The 16,889-nt window shown below is 44.9% G+C and overlaps 1 protein-coding gene across 4 annotated transcripts in view; it reads left to right on the forward strand.

The window, feature by feature from the left end:
- Positions 1–12,301, forward strand: part of ATRX (ATRX chromatin remodeler) — an 86,499-nt gene extending 74,198 nt beyond the window's left edge. For all 4 annotated transcript variants that reach the window (XM_056360141.1, XM_056360142.1, XM_056360143.1 and 1 more), the window contains 5 exons: positions 5,432–5,581; positions 6,736–6,861; positions 7,794–7,889; positions 8,415–8,543; positions 9,362–12,301. In XM_056360141.1, coding sequence (XP_056216116.1) covers positions 5,432–5,581; positions 6,736–6,861; positions 7,794–7,889; positions 8,415–8,543; positions 9,362–9,640 — 780 coding nt within the window. In that variant the 3' untranslated portion in view covers positions 9,641–12,301. The remainder of the gene's footprint in view (positions 1–5,431; positions 5,582–6,735; positions 6,862–7,793; positions 7,890–8,414; positions 8,544–9,361) is intronic.
- Positions 12,302–16,889: the final 4,588 nt, after the last annotated feature.

A 16,889-nucleotide genomic window follows, 5' to 3' on the forward strand; every position in this document is an offset into this window, starting at 1 on the left:
GGGGCGTCTCTGCTCGTTCGGCATCGACCCGCCGTGTCTGGGCGAACGGCGCTTGGCGCTGAGGCAGCGAGCAAACTTTCACAAAGGAATTTGTACAGGAGAACTCTGTTTCATTTGGTACTTATGCTCACTACTTTGGTGATCCCGCTTCTCAAAAATGATTTTTGGCTCCATTTATCTTCCCTGGGAAGCTCAGCTGGTTGGGACATTTCCTTTTCATTTTAGCCACTACAAGGTTCTTGCTTTGCACCTAACTGAGCTGTTCCGGTAGTTGCAGTGACTCCTTCCTAGATTCCTGTCATCCATTTAATTGAATTGTGGCTCATGCCTTATTTGTAGTACTGTAAGTTTTAACTTTTATTTCCTATTTTGTCTTTTTTTTGATCTGGCCAGTTCTCTAAAATCCTACATAAGCAATCACACGCGAGTATCAGCTGTAGGAAATCCCATAGTGGTTGTTATGCTCTAAATTGTGCAAGGTTATTCATTCAGAAAGTTAATATTCCTTGTTTCTGTGTGATTGGAGCAGTGATGCGTGATTTAGCTTTATAATTCTAAAACTACTTAACAGTTGAATGAATTTAACAACGCAGCATTTTTCCTAAAACATTGGTTAAAAAGACTACTGATATGCTTATGAAAACTATTTAATGTAACGCCGATTAATTATGCGGCATTTGGAGATGAAAATGTCCTTGAAGATCACGTTGAATGATGCTGGGCTGGTTTGTTGGTGGAAGGTCTGGTACCCCCTGCCCGACCTCTGCAGCCCTCAGCGGGACACAAGGGCCCCCAACACGTCATCGTGTTACTCTTCCGTCACCGAGCTGTGAAGGCTGAGCTGGCTCTTCAGAATCACCGGCAAAACCAAACAGGCGTTGAGGCTAGCGGAAGGCTTTAGTTCTGCCTTTTACAGGTTTTGTGTATAATTGTCTCTCTGTGTCTTCAGGCCTCTTCTGCATCTTCAAAGCATAGTCTGTTGGACGGTGTTACCGCCGTGTCATTTCCTTGTTGTGTGGATGGGACGGTGAGGGATTACCTCTGTAATCCTTAGCCTGGCTGTGAAATGTACAGTAGAAACAGGTAAATAGACTTCGTGTCACCTGGAGACACAGTGAGGCTCTGCAGGTACCGGGTGCCTGGGATCGTGGGTAGAAAGACGTTGGAAAATACGCGTGGTCGAATTGACCCCTTCCAAGCGTCTGTTCGAGAGGGAATTCTGAATAGGAATTAGGTGAAATATTTTCCGTCTTTTCTCCAACCATCTATCTGAGCATGAATGTGGAAGAACCTGGACGGATAATAGGTTTCCTGCTGGATGTCTGCTAAGGCTGAGAGCTGCCGGACTTTGAAGGCTCAAGGCATTAGTGGGTACGGAGCCAGGAGTCGCCTGTGTTGAGTAGGATAGTTTCAGAGTTGAGCGTTCTTTGGAAAGTGTATTAAAACTAAGAGCTACAACTTCTTTGATCTAAGAAAAAAAAGGTTTTAAATTCTTTTGCTTTTAATGGGTTAGGAGAATTCATTCTATATTGTTTTAAAAGTGAGAAGTAAAGCCATTCTGTGAGTGAAGAAACAAGTGCCACTTGCTTTTTAAAAGATAGCCTTGAGAATTTTGTTTCTGCAATAATCCAAGTTTCAATCAAAGACCAGTTTCCTTGGGAAGATGTTGAATGTTGCTATTTTATATAAGAAGTCACACAGCAAATGTGCCGTACGTAGTTTTCCTGGAAGCTTATCAAAGTTGCGTGTCAAGTTTTAATTTTAGCAGCAGTTTAGAACGAGACCTTCAGGCTGCCGAGAAGTGCTGAGGAGCCAGTGCCTGTGGTTCTCGGGGGGAAAATGCCCGTCGCAGACAGCCGTCCCTTCGTAGTGCCGTCTGCCCTTACCCCTCTGAAAGGGCTTCTGTGTCTTGAACATTGTAAATACTCGGGTTTAACAGAATATTTGTATTATGAATGTTGTTCACATGAATTACTAGTTTTAACTTCCACTGCTTGATTTCATTCATCCGCTACCCTTGTCGAGTCGAAAAGGACTACTTCAGGAATTTGGTCCAAAAAAAAGGTGTGACAGATGTCTTAAGGCTGAGTAATCAGTCAAATTTGCTGTATTTAAGTATAGAAATAATTACTGTATATAGTCCACGAGCTATATGCAAATGTGATGACTCATTATCTAACACAGAGTAAAGGCGTAAGCAGGTTTTGTTACTATTTCCATAGAGGAGTAGCAATTCAAAAGAAGAGCTGGTGTAAAGTGAGAAAACTCTGCGTGATGTATTGTGATTGTATTTTGGGTTTTACGTTTTACTTTGCTGTGAATTGAACAGCGGACCTGGAGTCCTTTTTTGAAATCATTGTGGTTTATGACTGGGCTGTTGTTTTGGGATTTTTCTTTTTTTTTAAAACAGGCTCTCCCAGACTCTGAACGGTCGGCTCCCGGAGGGTTGTGTACTGGGTAGACTTGGCCGATACGTAGGTAAAGAGAAAACGTTTATTAGCCACAAGTACCGCTAGTAAGTTAAGCGGTAAGTGCGGTGCTCGCCTTGGCCAGTGCGTACGCCTGTCGGAGCGGTACGTGTGCGGTGGGAGCTGGGCAAAGGCAGAACGGGGGGGCTCTGCGCGTCCCTCAGAGCTGGCACTGTCGCACCCTCTGTTCCTGGCTTACTCTCCCCCAGATCGGCGTGTTCACTGGCTTAGAGTCACAGTCACATTCTCTATGTGAAATAAAAACTTGGCTCAGTTGAGGTCATGTCATGCAGATTGGAAAAGCAGATTAAAATAATAGTTCAGATTCAGTTGGATACGGTATATAATTATTTTATACTACCTCAGGACATAGCCAGGGCATGTGTTTTACTGTAGTTCCGTACTAGGGGTCAATTTTGTGAATTTGGGAAGGCTGTTGATCTCAAAATTGGAAGAATTTGCTGCTTATTTAAATTTATTTTTATTTTTAACCTTGGTTTTAAATGTTCAATTGGTTGAGGAAAACTTGTTTGTAACTTACAATGTAGCTTACATTCCTTCATGGAAGGTTTCCTTTCCAATACATTTATCTCTCCATAGCATTTAATTTCCATCAGGATTTTAAAAAGACAAACCTTTTTTAAAATTCAAAACCTTTTTTCAGTGTCTTAATTTTCTTCATTCATCACCAGGACTTACCTTAAAGCTTATAAACCAATAGATAATCATTTTTCTATCAACAAGCTAATCAACGAAAAGGAATACTTATTCTGATAATTTTTTTTTGTGTAAGATGAATATTCTTTTAATTGTAAAATTAAACTAAATGGCAGTGCCTTCCATATCCCAGTTTTCAAGCTCCATCATTAAAGTTAACACAAAATGAAGTTTAGACAAGGAAAGCAAATACACAGTTGGATGTAATTTAAGCCACATTTTGAAGACTCTGCTGGCAGAGTGAGTGTGGATTATATTCCAGTATTGTTTTTCAATAATAGTGTTACCATGGAAATTGATGCATATGCATGTCCCGGAACCCTCCACACACTGATATACAGCTACGGTATGCTGAGAGCACTTTAATTGCATTAGCTTACTTCTGTAGTATCCTCTTCTTCACCCACTTCCTCTAGATGTTTGTGTCATACCTGTTACTGCATCCCTCTTCTCTCTCAGCTTTCTCGCCCATCGCCCCAAAACTGCCATTATTTCTTCCTTGTGCCCATTAGCCATGCAGATAGTGCATTGAGGATTTGGTTGAGGAGCTGGGGAAGAAAGCCTCGATTCGAATTTAGAGAGACCAGATAGCCCAAGGATGAATCAAAGACTAGTTTATATAATTGGTTAACATAGTTGAGTTCTAAACACACAGAGGAACAAACAACTTTCTGCAGCTGTTGTGACAAAACCACCCATCAGGACTTCCACAGGGTTGCCAGTGGTGTTGCAAAAATCTGTTCGTGGATCCGAGCCGTTCTTGCCAGTTATTGTTCTGTCTGGATCGTAAAACATCAGGGTAGGACAGTGTCACCCCTGCCTGTACAAGTGCCTGGCAGGGTCAGGGCATGGTGTGGAATGGGTCTGCAGGTACTTACATAATCCTGCTGCAAAATGTATATTCAGTGTATTCGCGGTCAGTCATTTCAGGAGTGGTCCAAAAGTTCAGTGGGATAATGTATTATGAATGTTAGGTTGAATGCTGAGGTATATTGGAGCTTTCTTAATCTGGCAAGCTCATTACTGATGCCAGTGCATTCATAAAACCCCACGTTCAATAGTTACCCCTAAAGGGGACTCCTGCCACACAGCACGAGCAGTTCTTAATAGTCTTACAGAGCATGTTTTCCTTCATCCTTTGCAGCATCACCTTTATGTTAACACAGAGGCGTCATCTTTGCAAAACGTGGAGGCTGGAGTGTTGACTCAGTAAGAATGAGGACTGCAAAACCATCGCTACTTGCCTTGAAATGCCAGCTTTTCACATTGATTTTTCTCTTTTTATTTCACTTTTGAATGGAGATAATGATTTATCATGATGTGGCATCTGTAGTCCAGACAAAGGGCAGTAGCAACTTCATGTTTTGCTTAGCAGCTAGTTTGGTTTTCCTTTATCTAGTAAATGTTCAATGTGCTGGTAAATCTGCATTTCAAAAAACACTAATAGGATTTCTGTATAATTTTTTGTATTAGAAATCTTGGACTGAACGCTGAGCTACATTGGAGCTTTCTTTTATGTATGTGTGTATATATGTAAAAAAAATACAGATCTATGTATATAAAATGTTAGCGTGCCCGTGAACAGAACCTTCGCAATCATTTGCCGTTATAAAGCACATTGTAAATACTTTGGTTCACCTTCAAAAGCAATTAAGTATTAGGGGTATTGTGGAATATAGAGGTCTGAATTGCAGCCTGCTGATGCAGTGTGGTTTGTAGCAGTGATTTCACCTTCTGGACTCCAGGTGGGTGCAGGACTGTTTATCTTGACGTTGTATCTTAGCAGTTTGAAGAAAGCAGCCTCTCCTGTTGAATGCTGATGGACAGTTGATGGACTAAAGTACTGCTTAGTGGTTTATATCCAGTAGAGGTGCTCTTTGTGTATTATAAGTGCAGATTATTGATAGGTCCTCTCAGGTATCCAGCCTGAGCAAAGGAAAACTCATTGAGCACATTCCATTCTTTTTGGGTTCTTAAACTGCATTTATTATTGTGGAATCTGAGTGCATTCCTGTGGTTCATTAAGTGATTGGACTGTCATCTCTGTAACAGATTGTTAATCCATTACCCTCCCTCTGAGGAAAATTGTGCTTTTACATTATTTTTTTTAATTTTCTTTTGCTGTGAGGAGCTCTGAGCTGCGATTTGTGAAATTGGGTCAAAGCAGTAAGTTAGGCATGCACAAGGAAGAAATACAGTAGAGCTCTAGAGTGACTTCTCATTTTACTGTCTCTTCATTTGAACAGGATACAATTCTGGCAGAATTGCTGCAAATCCATAAAGAGTATATAGTTGGGTATCATGAACATGATTCACTCTTGGACCATAAGGAGGAAGAGGAGCTCACTGAAGAGGAAAGGAAGGCAGCATGGGCAGAGTATGAAGCAGAAAAGAAGGTAAAGCTAGCTGATCAGGTTTACACATATGAAAAAAACCTTTCCAGATTTAGGTGCCACTCACCTTTTTAAGTTTGTTTTGGGGAAATCGGTTTTCTTATTGGCCAAGAAATTGATATGTAAATTTTGACATAGGACAAATGGAGATACCATGTCTTGTTCGCTCTTTCAGTGCTGGTCTTTTGTGTGTCTTTTCTTTTTTACTTCCATTTAAAAATTATTTTCCCCTTTACACACACATTTTTTTCTATTACATATTAAAACTCAACTGGTGTCCTCTGTAATACTTCTCTTTTACCATTGGAGGGAAATCTCTAGCTCCATTAAAGGTATACATTGGATTTCAGAATCTTTTGCCATGATCCCCCATATAAACATCTGCTGGAAAGGACCTGAGAGCTTGCTTCCCCCCCGCCCCCCCTTATTCCCTGTGTCTTGTTTATTTGATATTTAAGCAGGTGGTGGAATGAAGAAAATTGTAAATTGGGTACAGGTTTGGGATATTTTTATTGTAAAAGGAGTATGATAACTTGTAACTGGAGACTAATAGCAGAAAATTCCGGGGAGGACGAAGATCTGATCAGTAAGCTGAAAGCACAAAAAGTGAATGTATAAATGGCCACTGACCATCTTGAGTGAACAAATGACAAGCGAAGTATGGAGTATTGGGAAAAGAAACTGGAAGATAGAGTACACTACACCCTGAAAATTGTCCTGTGAGAAATCTGTATGGGAGATGAGCTTTATATTCCTGCTAATAAACTACGCATTTCACCTCTCCAAAATCTGATTACAGTCAGGTCAGACTCAATGTTCAGTAGTGGGCTTGAAATGCTAAAAAAAAAAATGCATCTTAAACAACCTAAGATACACTAGTAAGTCTTGGTCATTCATTTTTCTTAGTATGTGCAACAATTTTAAGCTAAATTCCTGTATTACTCAAGACTAGAATTTTTGTTCCTCTGTGATTAGAATGTCCTTCTGAATTGAGGTCTGGAAAGGGCCTTTGTTTCACTGAGAGGGGTTCGCACAGCGTATGGGGCTTGTAGCCTCCTCCAAGGGCTGGTTGTCTGCCTGTGGTATTTCATGGGCTATTATAGAAGACCATGAATTATCAGAGTTACTAAAATACAAGCGCATTTTGTGTTTTTAAGGGCTTGACTATGCGTTTCAACATGCCAGCTGGGACCAATATGCTTCCCACAAATTTCAACTCTCAAACACCATATATTCCTTTCAATGTGGGTGCTCTGTCAGCAATGAGTAACCAACAGCTGGAGGTGAGTAGGAGTCGCAGGTATTGTAACATGTCTGTGTGCCGTAAGCGTGTGGTTTTTTACGTCACAAATAATGGGTAGTGTTGTTCTTAAATATCTTGATATGTAATTGTATCCTGTTTCTAATAGGGTATTTTTTGGTGTGTGTAGCTATATTGACATCTGCCTTGTACGCATATAAACCCATTCCTGTGTAGTAGCTCGGGATCCTGGAGGGTGAAGCGCATTCTTTGCAGAAATTAATTACCATACCTAGCTTTCTGCCTCCTGTCCAAGAAGGAATGGGAGAGAGGAACGCGTGCTGTGTTCCTCAGTTACCTCGGGTCCTGGTTTGCCACCTCGGCTGAAGTTGCTGAGGGCGTTTCTTCCTCACGAGATGCCAGCTGTAAACTGCAGGAGCTGACGCACAGTTGTCTTACGGTACCTGCCGGTGTCTGGTGAGGAGTCTGCGCTAAAGAATGTAACACCTCCAGTAAAGTGTGCAGGCCAGGGGGCCCTGTGCTGAGTGTGCCTGAGGAATAATGCACAATAAATGCTAGTGCTAGGCTAAAATAGATAATGTAGCCTAATAGATAATATTTTGAGCACACAGAATGAATTGAAACCGTGACATCATCAAAGTCAGTATCGCAGAAAATTTGCCTAGGTAGGAATGTAGCACTCCTGTGATGATCTGAAAACCTTTGGCTACAAAAATAGGGGTTTTAAATACTGTCCGTTGTACAGATTGGCAGATTTATACCTGCTGTTCAGTCAATGTATGCTGAAATCCAGTTGCGTGAAAGCTTAGGCTCATTGACTTGTGCAAATAGAGAGAGAAGAGTAATTAAGGTCTAGGTACGCAAGGCAAAGATGAAGAAAACTTACAGAAGGTTGGCAAAGAAACGTGTTCTTTGTATCTGTTCTTTACATTTATTTTTTTGGTGTTTTCTCAGGACCTCATTAATCAAGGAAGAGAGAAAGTTGTGGAAGCAACCAATAGTGTAAATGCAGCAAGAATTCAGCCCCTTGAAGACATTATTTCAACCATAGTGAGTGAAATGGGTGACTAGGTTTAGATCAGGAGATGGGAAAATGTTAAACGTATCAGGCAAAGAAATTACTGTTACGTATGGTCATTCAGCTAATTAACTGCTTTATTAACTAATATAATTTCCAGTTTGACGTTTATTCCTGCCACTTGTAGTTACCCTTAATGGTGTCTAGATATTATGGACCTTGGAGGACTGGCAGTTTAGATCTGTAATTAGAAAATGCCAGTTTTTCTACAAATAACAATAATTATACAGAGATGAGAACGTATTTCCTGTATCTTATCCTTACCTGTCTGTCGTGGTCTGCCACATTTCTCACTTGCTCCCAATAATCTAGAGGTATATCACCTTAACGAGCAGTTAGAAGAACTAGTAACTCATAGTTCCGATTCTGGTGAAGTATAATTTTGCATTTTGAGAAACTGGGCTGTGTGTTTAACTCTAGGTGCACCTCTGTTACCATTACGCTTTTGTTAAAATGACTAGTGCCAAGAAGGTTTTGGTTTTGTTTTTTCTTTTCAGTGGAAAGAAAATGCGACGCTCACAGAGAGCCAAGTGCAGGCCCTGGCACTGAGCAGACAGGCGAGCCAGGAGCTTGATGTCAAGCGCCGAGAAGCCATCTATAACGACGTCCTTACCAAGCAACAGATGGTAAAATAGCTACTGTTTATTTGATCAACTGTCCATGTTTGAACTGGGATGCTGAGCATGGACGTGCCTGTGTGTGTTCAGGAGCTGGAGTATGTGTGTGGGTACAGGGGTGGTGCTGACAGAACGTGTGCTGCAGTGGGTTGGGGGTTGCTGGCACTGCGCAGTGGTGTACGTGGTGTCACATCCGGAGGTGGTGACCTCTGCAGCGTGTTGGGTTGCGTTGCTCAGCCTCATCGAAGGAGACTCCTTCAGAAGTTCATTTAGAAAAAGAAAAATACCGGATTTTTCTGTAGAAGCAGTTTGCTTGAAGGTCGTGAGGCCTTCGAGAGAAACCTGATTCCCAGAGCTCGGGAAGGAACTTAGGGAGCACTCATCTTAGAAAGCGTCGGTAATGGGTTTTTAGCTTAGAATTACTTCGCAAAATCCAAAAGTTGCCCAGATGATGTCAATGGGAAGAGCCTTCTCTAAGGCAAACAAACATTTAATGACAGTCCTCATGCAGGGCTTTCCAAGGGAAGGTAAATGGTACCTGACACATAGCGTTGTAACTTATACCTGGGAATCATTCGTAGTATTGCTGTAGCAACTTATGTAAACGCTGCATGCGATACAGTAGGCAAGTCATTAAGAGAACTTAGCCCTAAATGGTGTTACTAAATGGTTTCTACAGTAATCAGCTTGTGAATACCAGCACATTAGTGATGGTGATAACAATGGTGCTCTTTTCCTTCAGCCATGCTATCCCTAACAAATTGATTTTAACTCTGAACTTGATACACGGGTCACGCTCTTACAACAGCTTTACTTTCCCTTCACAGTTAATCAGTTGTGTTCAGAGGATACTTATGAACAGAAGACTACAGCAGCAGTACAATCAGCAACAACAGCAGCAGATGTCTTACCAGCAAGCAGCAATGAGTCATCTCATGATGCCAAAGCCACCAAATTTAATCATGAATCCTTCCAACTACCAACAGGTAGATATGAGAGGAATGTATCAGTCTGTGTCTGGTGGTATGCAGCCACCACCGTTACAACGAGCACCACCCCCAATGAGAGGCAAAAGTCCAGGGCCTTCCCAAGGGAAATCAATGTGATTTTGCACTAAAAGCCTAAAGGATTGTTAAAATCAGAGAAAGAACTTTTATTTTTTTAGGAATCAATGGCTTAACAGAACTCAACTGTAAAAAAAAAAAAAAAAAAAAGTTTGGTTGGTCCCCTTAAATGCCATGTTCCATATTAGTGTTTCAGCTTTGTTTAAATAGGACATAATGTTTTCCCTGTTGTCAGTGATGTTGCCTAGAATCTTCTTACATATGTTGAGTACAGGAGATAACAAGTTGTTTTCAGTGAAAACAAGTCCTCCCGTAACAGTAGCATCTCCACAGGTTTCCTGTCTAAACTCCTATGCTTGCTTTTAGTAGCTGCGAAGCTGTCAACAGATTTGAGAAGCTTAGGAAGGACTGCAGGTCTGTATGCTTCAGTATACCATATGTCACTTGTAAACAGCTGAGTTCTTGATTAGAGTTGATTCCTCAAATTATGGAATACTTTTCTGCTTACCCATTTCTTTATATTAGTGTGAATATTATAACAGGAGTAGTCTAGTTTCCTTTTGACTGAGGTCTGGACTCATACTATATCACCTACGCTGAATGAAACAGGAACTGAAAATGCTCTTTGAAACAGAATTGAGTGCAATATTCTTAAATACTACTGCTCTGAAATTTTCGAGTCGTGCAGTTACATAGAAACTGTATACAGCCTTAAATAGCGACTTGGGGAAGGTGATTGATTTTCCCTAGTCTTCTGCCATTTTTTATTTTCAGTTTTATGTGATGGAATAACAAATGGTGATCTTAGAGTTGGCGACGTTTTTCCTTCACGCTGATTTACTCTGTGCGGAGTCCAATACAAAGCACATTTCTTTTAACTCCTTAATGCTGGTGCTACTGTCTTTTCCCATTGCCGGCAATGGGAGACGGGCCAAGAAAACTAAATTCCTGGTATTTTGGGGGTTAAAATAGGGATGGTGGCCAGGGTCAAACCCTGTTATATGAACAACTTTAAAATGGCAGAACCATTGCCCATTTAAAATCGATACAAAGAAAGTGCTGTGGCAACTTCCAGAGCTGCCAGAACAGTGAAATAACTTTCCCTCTGTTCGGTAAGAGTTTTGGTTATGCACTCCTCCCTGTTCCCTTTCATTTGTGTGAAAACTTAATTTAGTACATGAAGAGCTTCATTATTTTTTTTCTTTTTTTTTGGTTCTGTTTTGGGGTTTTATTCAATCTAGACTGGAGGTGAATTTCTGGTTTATTATATATCATTAGCACTCTTCATCCACACTTTTTGTGCTTGTAAAGATCTAATTAAATACAAATAGGGCCTTTCTTTGAATATAGTTTGGTTGATTCTTCCCCCTGAAAAAAGTTTATAACCTGGGGGTAAAAGTAAGCGACAGGAACATCAGAGGCAATGGTGTATGGACTACGGAGAGCTCTGGAGAAATGATCGGATGGAAGCTTTTGCTCCAGATACTGCTGGACTCTTCTGACTTGCTGACACGAACTAAAATTGTTCTGGTTTCTGGAAGGTTTCTTGCAGGAGTTTGAGTTCTTGCCCTGAATGGACAAGTGGTTTTTGCATATGAACATGCAAATCTTGCGCGACATTTCATTTTGTGACTGAAACTTGGTTTGTGATCTGAACAGTTTGTTTGATCTGTTGCAAAACCAGCTAACACGTTGCTGTCTTGGACTCTTTTATTACAAGATAACCACAAAAGAACCTCAGTATGTTCTAGTGCTTTGCCAGCTCTGCAATTAAATTTAATTTGGGGCCGGGGGGAGCAAAGAGAGAGGTATTCACACTAGAAGAAACAAAATGTGAGACTTTGAGACAAACTTTTGAAGGCAAATGTACTCTGGGCAACTCTCACCAATATTCCTACGTGTCATGAATAAGAAAAATACTTTCTACCAAACCTGGGAATGTTCAGTGGAGTTTTACAGTAACTCAAAGACTTAAATGTGGAAGTTTTAGGCAACATTTAAAGGCACATTTTTTTTCATTCTGGACAAACTACGGATAACAGAAGACTAACACAGAAGAAGAAATCAGAGATAAGCATTGAAATAAAACTTGGACCACTTTGCATACATGTTTCTCACTTGACATTTTAGCTGCATAACAATGTGCTTTGAGTATAACATCAAGCTTTAACAAATATTTAAAGACAGAACATAAATCAGTAAGATAATAAAAGGCTCATTTTTATATTTGTTTTAGATGTTTTAACTAGATAAAATGGCTTAAGATGACGAATAAAAATGTTGCTTGTAATACAGTTTTGCCTGCTAAATTCTCCACATTTTGTAACCTGTTTATTCCTTTTGATGTAAAGCGTTTTTGCTTAGTATTGTGATATTGTATATGTTTTGTCCCAGTTGTATAGTAATGTTTCAGTCCATCAACCAGCTTTGGCTGCTGAAATCATACAGCTGTGAAGACTTGCCTTTGTTTCTATTAGATGGCTTTTCAGTTCTGTATTAAATATCTTAAGTACTATAGAAAAGGTGTTCCCTCTTCCTATAAGGCTGTTTTGTAATATATATTAGGACTGGAAATGTGTTTTTAAAGAGAAGAAGCATTCAAGTATGACGATATACTATCTGTGTTTTCACCATTCAAAGTGCTGTTTAGTAGTTGAAACTTAAACTATTTAATATCTCATTTAATAAAGTGACCAAAATACATCAACGTGCCTTGTGCTACATTGACAAAAGAGCATTAACTGCGCAGGACACGGGCTGAGAACGTGTCTTTCGAGCGCTGCGCTGTGAGTTGAAGCGCTCTTTACCCGTTACTGGACGTAGCCGTTAATTCCATTTAGCGAATACAGTTGCAGTCCAGGTTTTTGAGTTCTGTGAGTGAGTAGTAGCTCCTGCAGCCAGCCTGCCTGCTAAAAACGGAGGGTGAGTTGTCACCCGGCACTGAGACATTGTTTAAAATGGAGAGTGAGTTGCTGCCCGGCAGTGAGAAGTTGTTTAGAGTGAGGTGGAGTTCTACTTGGTCAAATTAGAATAACCTACTTGCATAGTTCAGCCTCGTAGTTATTCTTCTCCCTTTCTTAGTTAGTAGATCCCACCTGATGGGCAAAACCTCCTTTCCTACGCCAAAAAAAAAAAAGACAATTGTGTTTTCAGTCTGCCCCCTATGCTCGTTCCCTGGACTTGGAGCTTTCCTGGGGGCTCCTGGCCAGTGCTGCAGCCGGGCGGCTGCCCCGGCCGGTTTGTGGGAATTGTGTCTGGTGTGAGAACTGTCACATTGTGCTGCAAGGGGCAGCGTGGGCGACGTGGTTTTAAATACCCGTGTGACTTTTGACTTGATTAAAACCTTGGGCAGAGGGCAGGGGAGGCTGGTGGCGGAGGCTCGTGCTGGCTGTGCCTGTTGCAGCAGGGAGCGCCCCGGGCTGTGCCCCGCGTGGCACCGGCTGGGGGCTGCTCTGGTGCTGAGCAGCGACCTTCTGGTGTGGGGGTGCTGAGAGCTTACCCGGGGGGGGCTGCCTTAAAGCAGAACCCCTCTGAGCAGGGTAAATAAGAGTAAATCCATCAGTTCAAGCAAAAAGAGTTTGAGAGTTCGATAAATTTTCAGTATTTATGGGCAGACGAATATCCCAAGTATTCCCAGCTGGAGATGTTTGGAAAAATGCCAGTGTTGCAGCATCGGCCACATAACTTCCCTTCCCAGACCCGCTCAGGTGCTGGAGCAATCCCGGTGCACCCCTGTGCTGTGGAACCTGCCCCGGACACCCCTAGCGCTGAGCACCCACGGGACACCACCGAGCACGCCCTCGGAGAGCCACGCTGCGGCAAGAGGCCGGGCGAGCTGCGGCCTCCGAGGTGCTGCAGGGCCGGGAGCCGCCTGCAGCCATTGCCCTGGTGGCCGCGGACCGGAGCGCGCTGCGCCAAGGGCCTGGAGTTGCGCCTGCTCCTGCTCCTGCCATTTCTCACCCGGCCCCAGCGCCGGCAGCTGCTCTGCCCGGCGGGGAGGTGGGTGACGGCAGGAGGGTGTTGGGGAGGGGCTGAGGCCTGGCACGGAGAGGCTGCCCTGGGGGGGCGGGGGGCTGGGGTCACCCCTTGGGGCTGTGCGCGGCCACTTGCGCTGTCTGGTCTCCAACGCCACCTTGGCTTCATGTTTAACGACTGGTGTGTGCAAGAACTATCGGCGGCGTGGAACGCATCACCAATAGCTGGGGCGATACCCAAAGCGGCATCCCGTGACACAGCTACATTTGTAATTCAGTTGCACAAACCATTTCTCTCATTTCCCCGCATTCTTGCTGACGCCCGTTAGCAGCAGCGCAGGGGACGCTGCGTCTCGCGCGGTGACCAGCCCAGCTCAGCACGGGCATCCCAGTGCTGAACACTTGCTGGTGCGGTGAAGGAAGAGCCTGAGCCGCCTTGGTGGAGTTGGCTTTGCAGATGCCTTTCTCAGACTTGGCCAGCACAGGTGTGAGATTCCATCCTTGGTAATTTCCAGTAGGAGAATTTAACATCTCCAAAGCAGTTACATGGCTTTGGGCGGGGGGGGGGGGGGGGGGGGGGGGGGGGGGAGTCTTATGATCCCTATTGCATGACTTGGTCCTCTTGGTTTATCATCTTTTGCGATTCCATGTCATGCTGCCGACTTGGCTGCTGGCAGCGGGTGGCTCAGGGGCTGCGGGCGGTGCGTGTTGCTTCTCCCCTCCTGCAGCCTGTTCTGTCTTTACCTGAAAAGCAGCATCAGGAGCTGTGTTTGTACAGCATCAGCCCCAGAAAGCACCTTCCCCGCAGTGCTGCTGGCTGCGTCCCTGCTCCGTCCCGGGGGCTGAGCTCTGTCCTGTGCCTCCACCTCCGCCAGCTGCCCGGGGTGCCCACAGCACCAGGGGAGGCAGCGCATCGCACCTGTGTTGCCCACTTGCTCATGGATTACTTTCAGCGCAGGTGCTCGCTATGTTGTCTGCCATCCAAGCGCAAGGCCTTGGCGCTGCTTCGTCCTCCGAAGAGCAGAGAAATAATTGACTCGCAGCTGCTCGTTAATAATGACACCGAGATACCAGGTAACCCCAGTAACACCCTCGGTGTGTTGTATGTCCTGTGGCTTAGAGGGAGCGCCCAGTAACCTCACTGTATTTCCTCACAGCACCTCAGGCACTGCAAAGCTTTCGGGATTGAGCTGAAGCCGGACCCTGCCCTGCAGCCTGCTCCCCGCGCCAGGACAGTCGGTGGTTCAGCCAAACCCCCGAGTATGAGGTGACTCCAACGTGGGGTTGTGGGAGAGGACATCGCCCTTTAGATGAGGCACCCAGCGTCATCTAACACCAGCGCTTGTCCCACTGGGCGCGGGTGCCTTTGTCTCACCGTCAGCAAGCCTTTCAGCCCTTCTTCTTCGGGGATGCTCCCCCCTGGGGTGCCCTTTCGGGAATGTCTCAGCCACTGTCCGGCAGCTGCGATGTGTCTCTCTGCGATGGACCTACTGCCAGGCGGGGCAGCACCTCACCAGACAGGCACCTTCTCTGCCTTTCAGTGCCGAGTTTCTGGATTCCCTCCATAGTTCTGGGCTGTCCATCATGTTCTCCAGGGAAGGGAAGTCTCTGAGGCCTCTGCTCCTTCCCCCCCCATGGAGAAAGGAGCCCTGAGCCACACGTCCCGCTCAGGAGGGCTCCCCGCAGGCAGTGGGGTCTCTGCAGGGATGTCCTTGAGGCCACCTGTGCATTGCCACTTGTAGGCTTGTCTCCTTGGTCCCATCTGCGACCATCCCCATGTGTCGGACCACGTGCCAAAGCTGGGGAGCTGGGCTTTTCCTGGGTTGGCGCTGTGCTCTGCTTCGCACCATGTTGGCCTCACGCAGGGGGTCTCCCTCCGTTTCCGCACCCCTCCACAGTGAGACTCGAGAAATTACCCAACCCTTTGCCACCGACCTCCTTCCTCCTGCTTTGCACAGCTGTTCCTGGGGTAAGGTTTCCCTTTCGGCGTGCCCACCCCTCTTGGATGGAAGGAGAGGGGTTGAAAGCAATGCCTTTTGTCCCGTTTGCTGTGGTGTTCTCAGACCCACGGCTTTTTGTGTGTAAAACAACGCTGGGGGTGAAGGGCACAGCAGGGTTTCTGTGGGACCGTGGCCACCCCTGCACCAGCTGCCATTGCCTTTCCTTTTTTCAGCAGGCCATGGTAACTGAAGCACATGGCAACTCCATGAGCTGAGATCCCAAACATACATCGACGTTTCCTTTTGCTGATGTAGGAGAGAGTCTCTCAGGTTGATGCACCGCCAACATGTTTTCTTCTAAAACTTTCCCAGCCAGAGCAGGGCAGCCCCCAGGGCCGCTGCCACGGATGCACCCAGCCCCGTACGCCGCTGCGGGGTCCACCTGCCCAATCCTGCCAGAGCCTCCGGCCCAAGGGGTGGCTGGTGTCCTCAGGTGACTTTTGCCCAGCAGAGTGGCAGCTGGTGGGGCAGCGACTAGACGAGGTGACCGGCTGCTCTGCTGCAGGGACGGGACGGAGAGGTGGCTGTGTCCACCTGAGGACACCCGCTGTGCGGCACCGACTGCTCCCTGTGCCACTCAAAACGCAGCCAAAGTCTGCGGCTGTTAATTCTGCTGCTATTAAGCTCCCAGGTCAGTAAGATTCCTTGTATTTTTAAGGATTTTGTTGAACGAGAAGCAAACCCAGTAAATTTCTGCTGAAAGCAACCATTGGGGTGAGACTCAGCAATGCTGAATTCCCCCTTTAAAGAACATCCCACATCGTAGATAACACCAACCTTCACCAAGGGGTTTCCAGTAAATTCTTTGTGAATCTTGCTGTTTGCAAGTATCGGGTTTTTGAACTCAGATCCTGGGAAGGTGTTTTACATCATCCCTCACACCTGTGCATCCCTCTGCAGCAGGAGGCTCTGCTGGGGCAGCTCTTCAATTCGGGTAGCGGATAAATGAGACCATTGTGTTGCCCCCACGGGCCAAATCAGCTCCCTTCTGAGTTGGTGAAAAATGTACTCGGCATTGCTGAGATCGGGTTTTGACCTTCATTTTGAAGAAGAGGAGCAAGATGTTAACCACTGGATTTATCTTCAAGTGCAACGGAAAGCCCTGGCTAGAGGGAGGCAGGATCATCCTGGGGGCAGAGTGAAGCTCGAGGTCTGAGGGATTTCCCTTCGCACGGGGGAAGGTCAAAAGGACACTTTAGGACACTTCATGAGTGATCGTGCTCCCGACATGGTGGCTGAGGATGAGATGTTTCAGCAGTGACTCAGAGGAAGAAGGTAAATAAACAGTTTTTATTTCAAACACAGGATTAAATTCCA

Source organism: Falco biarmicus, chromosome 14, assembly GCF_023638135.1.
Source record: "Falco biarmicus isolate bFalBia1 chromosome 14, bFalBia1.pri, whole genome shotgun sequence".
Taxonomy (NCBI): Eukaryota; Metazoa; Chordata; class Aves; order Falconiformes; family Falconidae; genus Falco; species Falco biarmicus.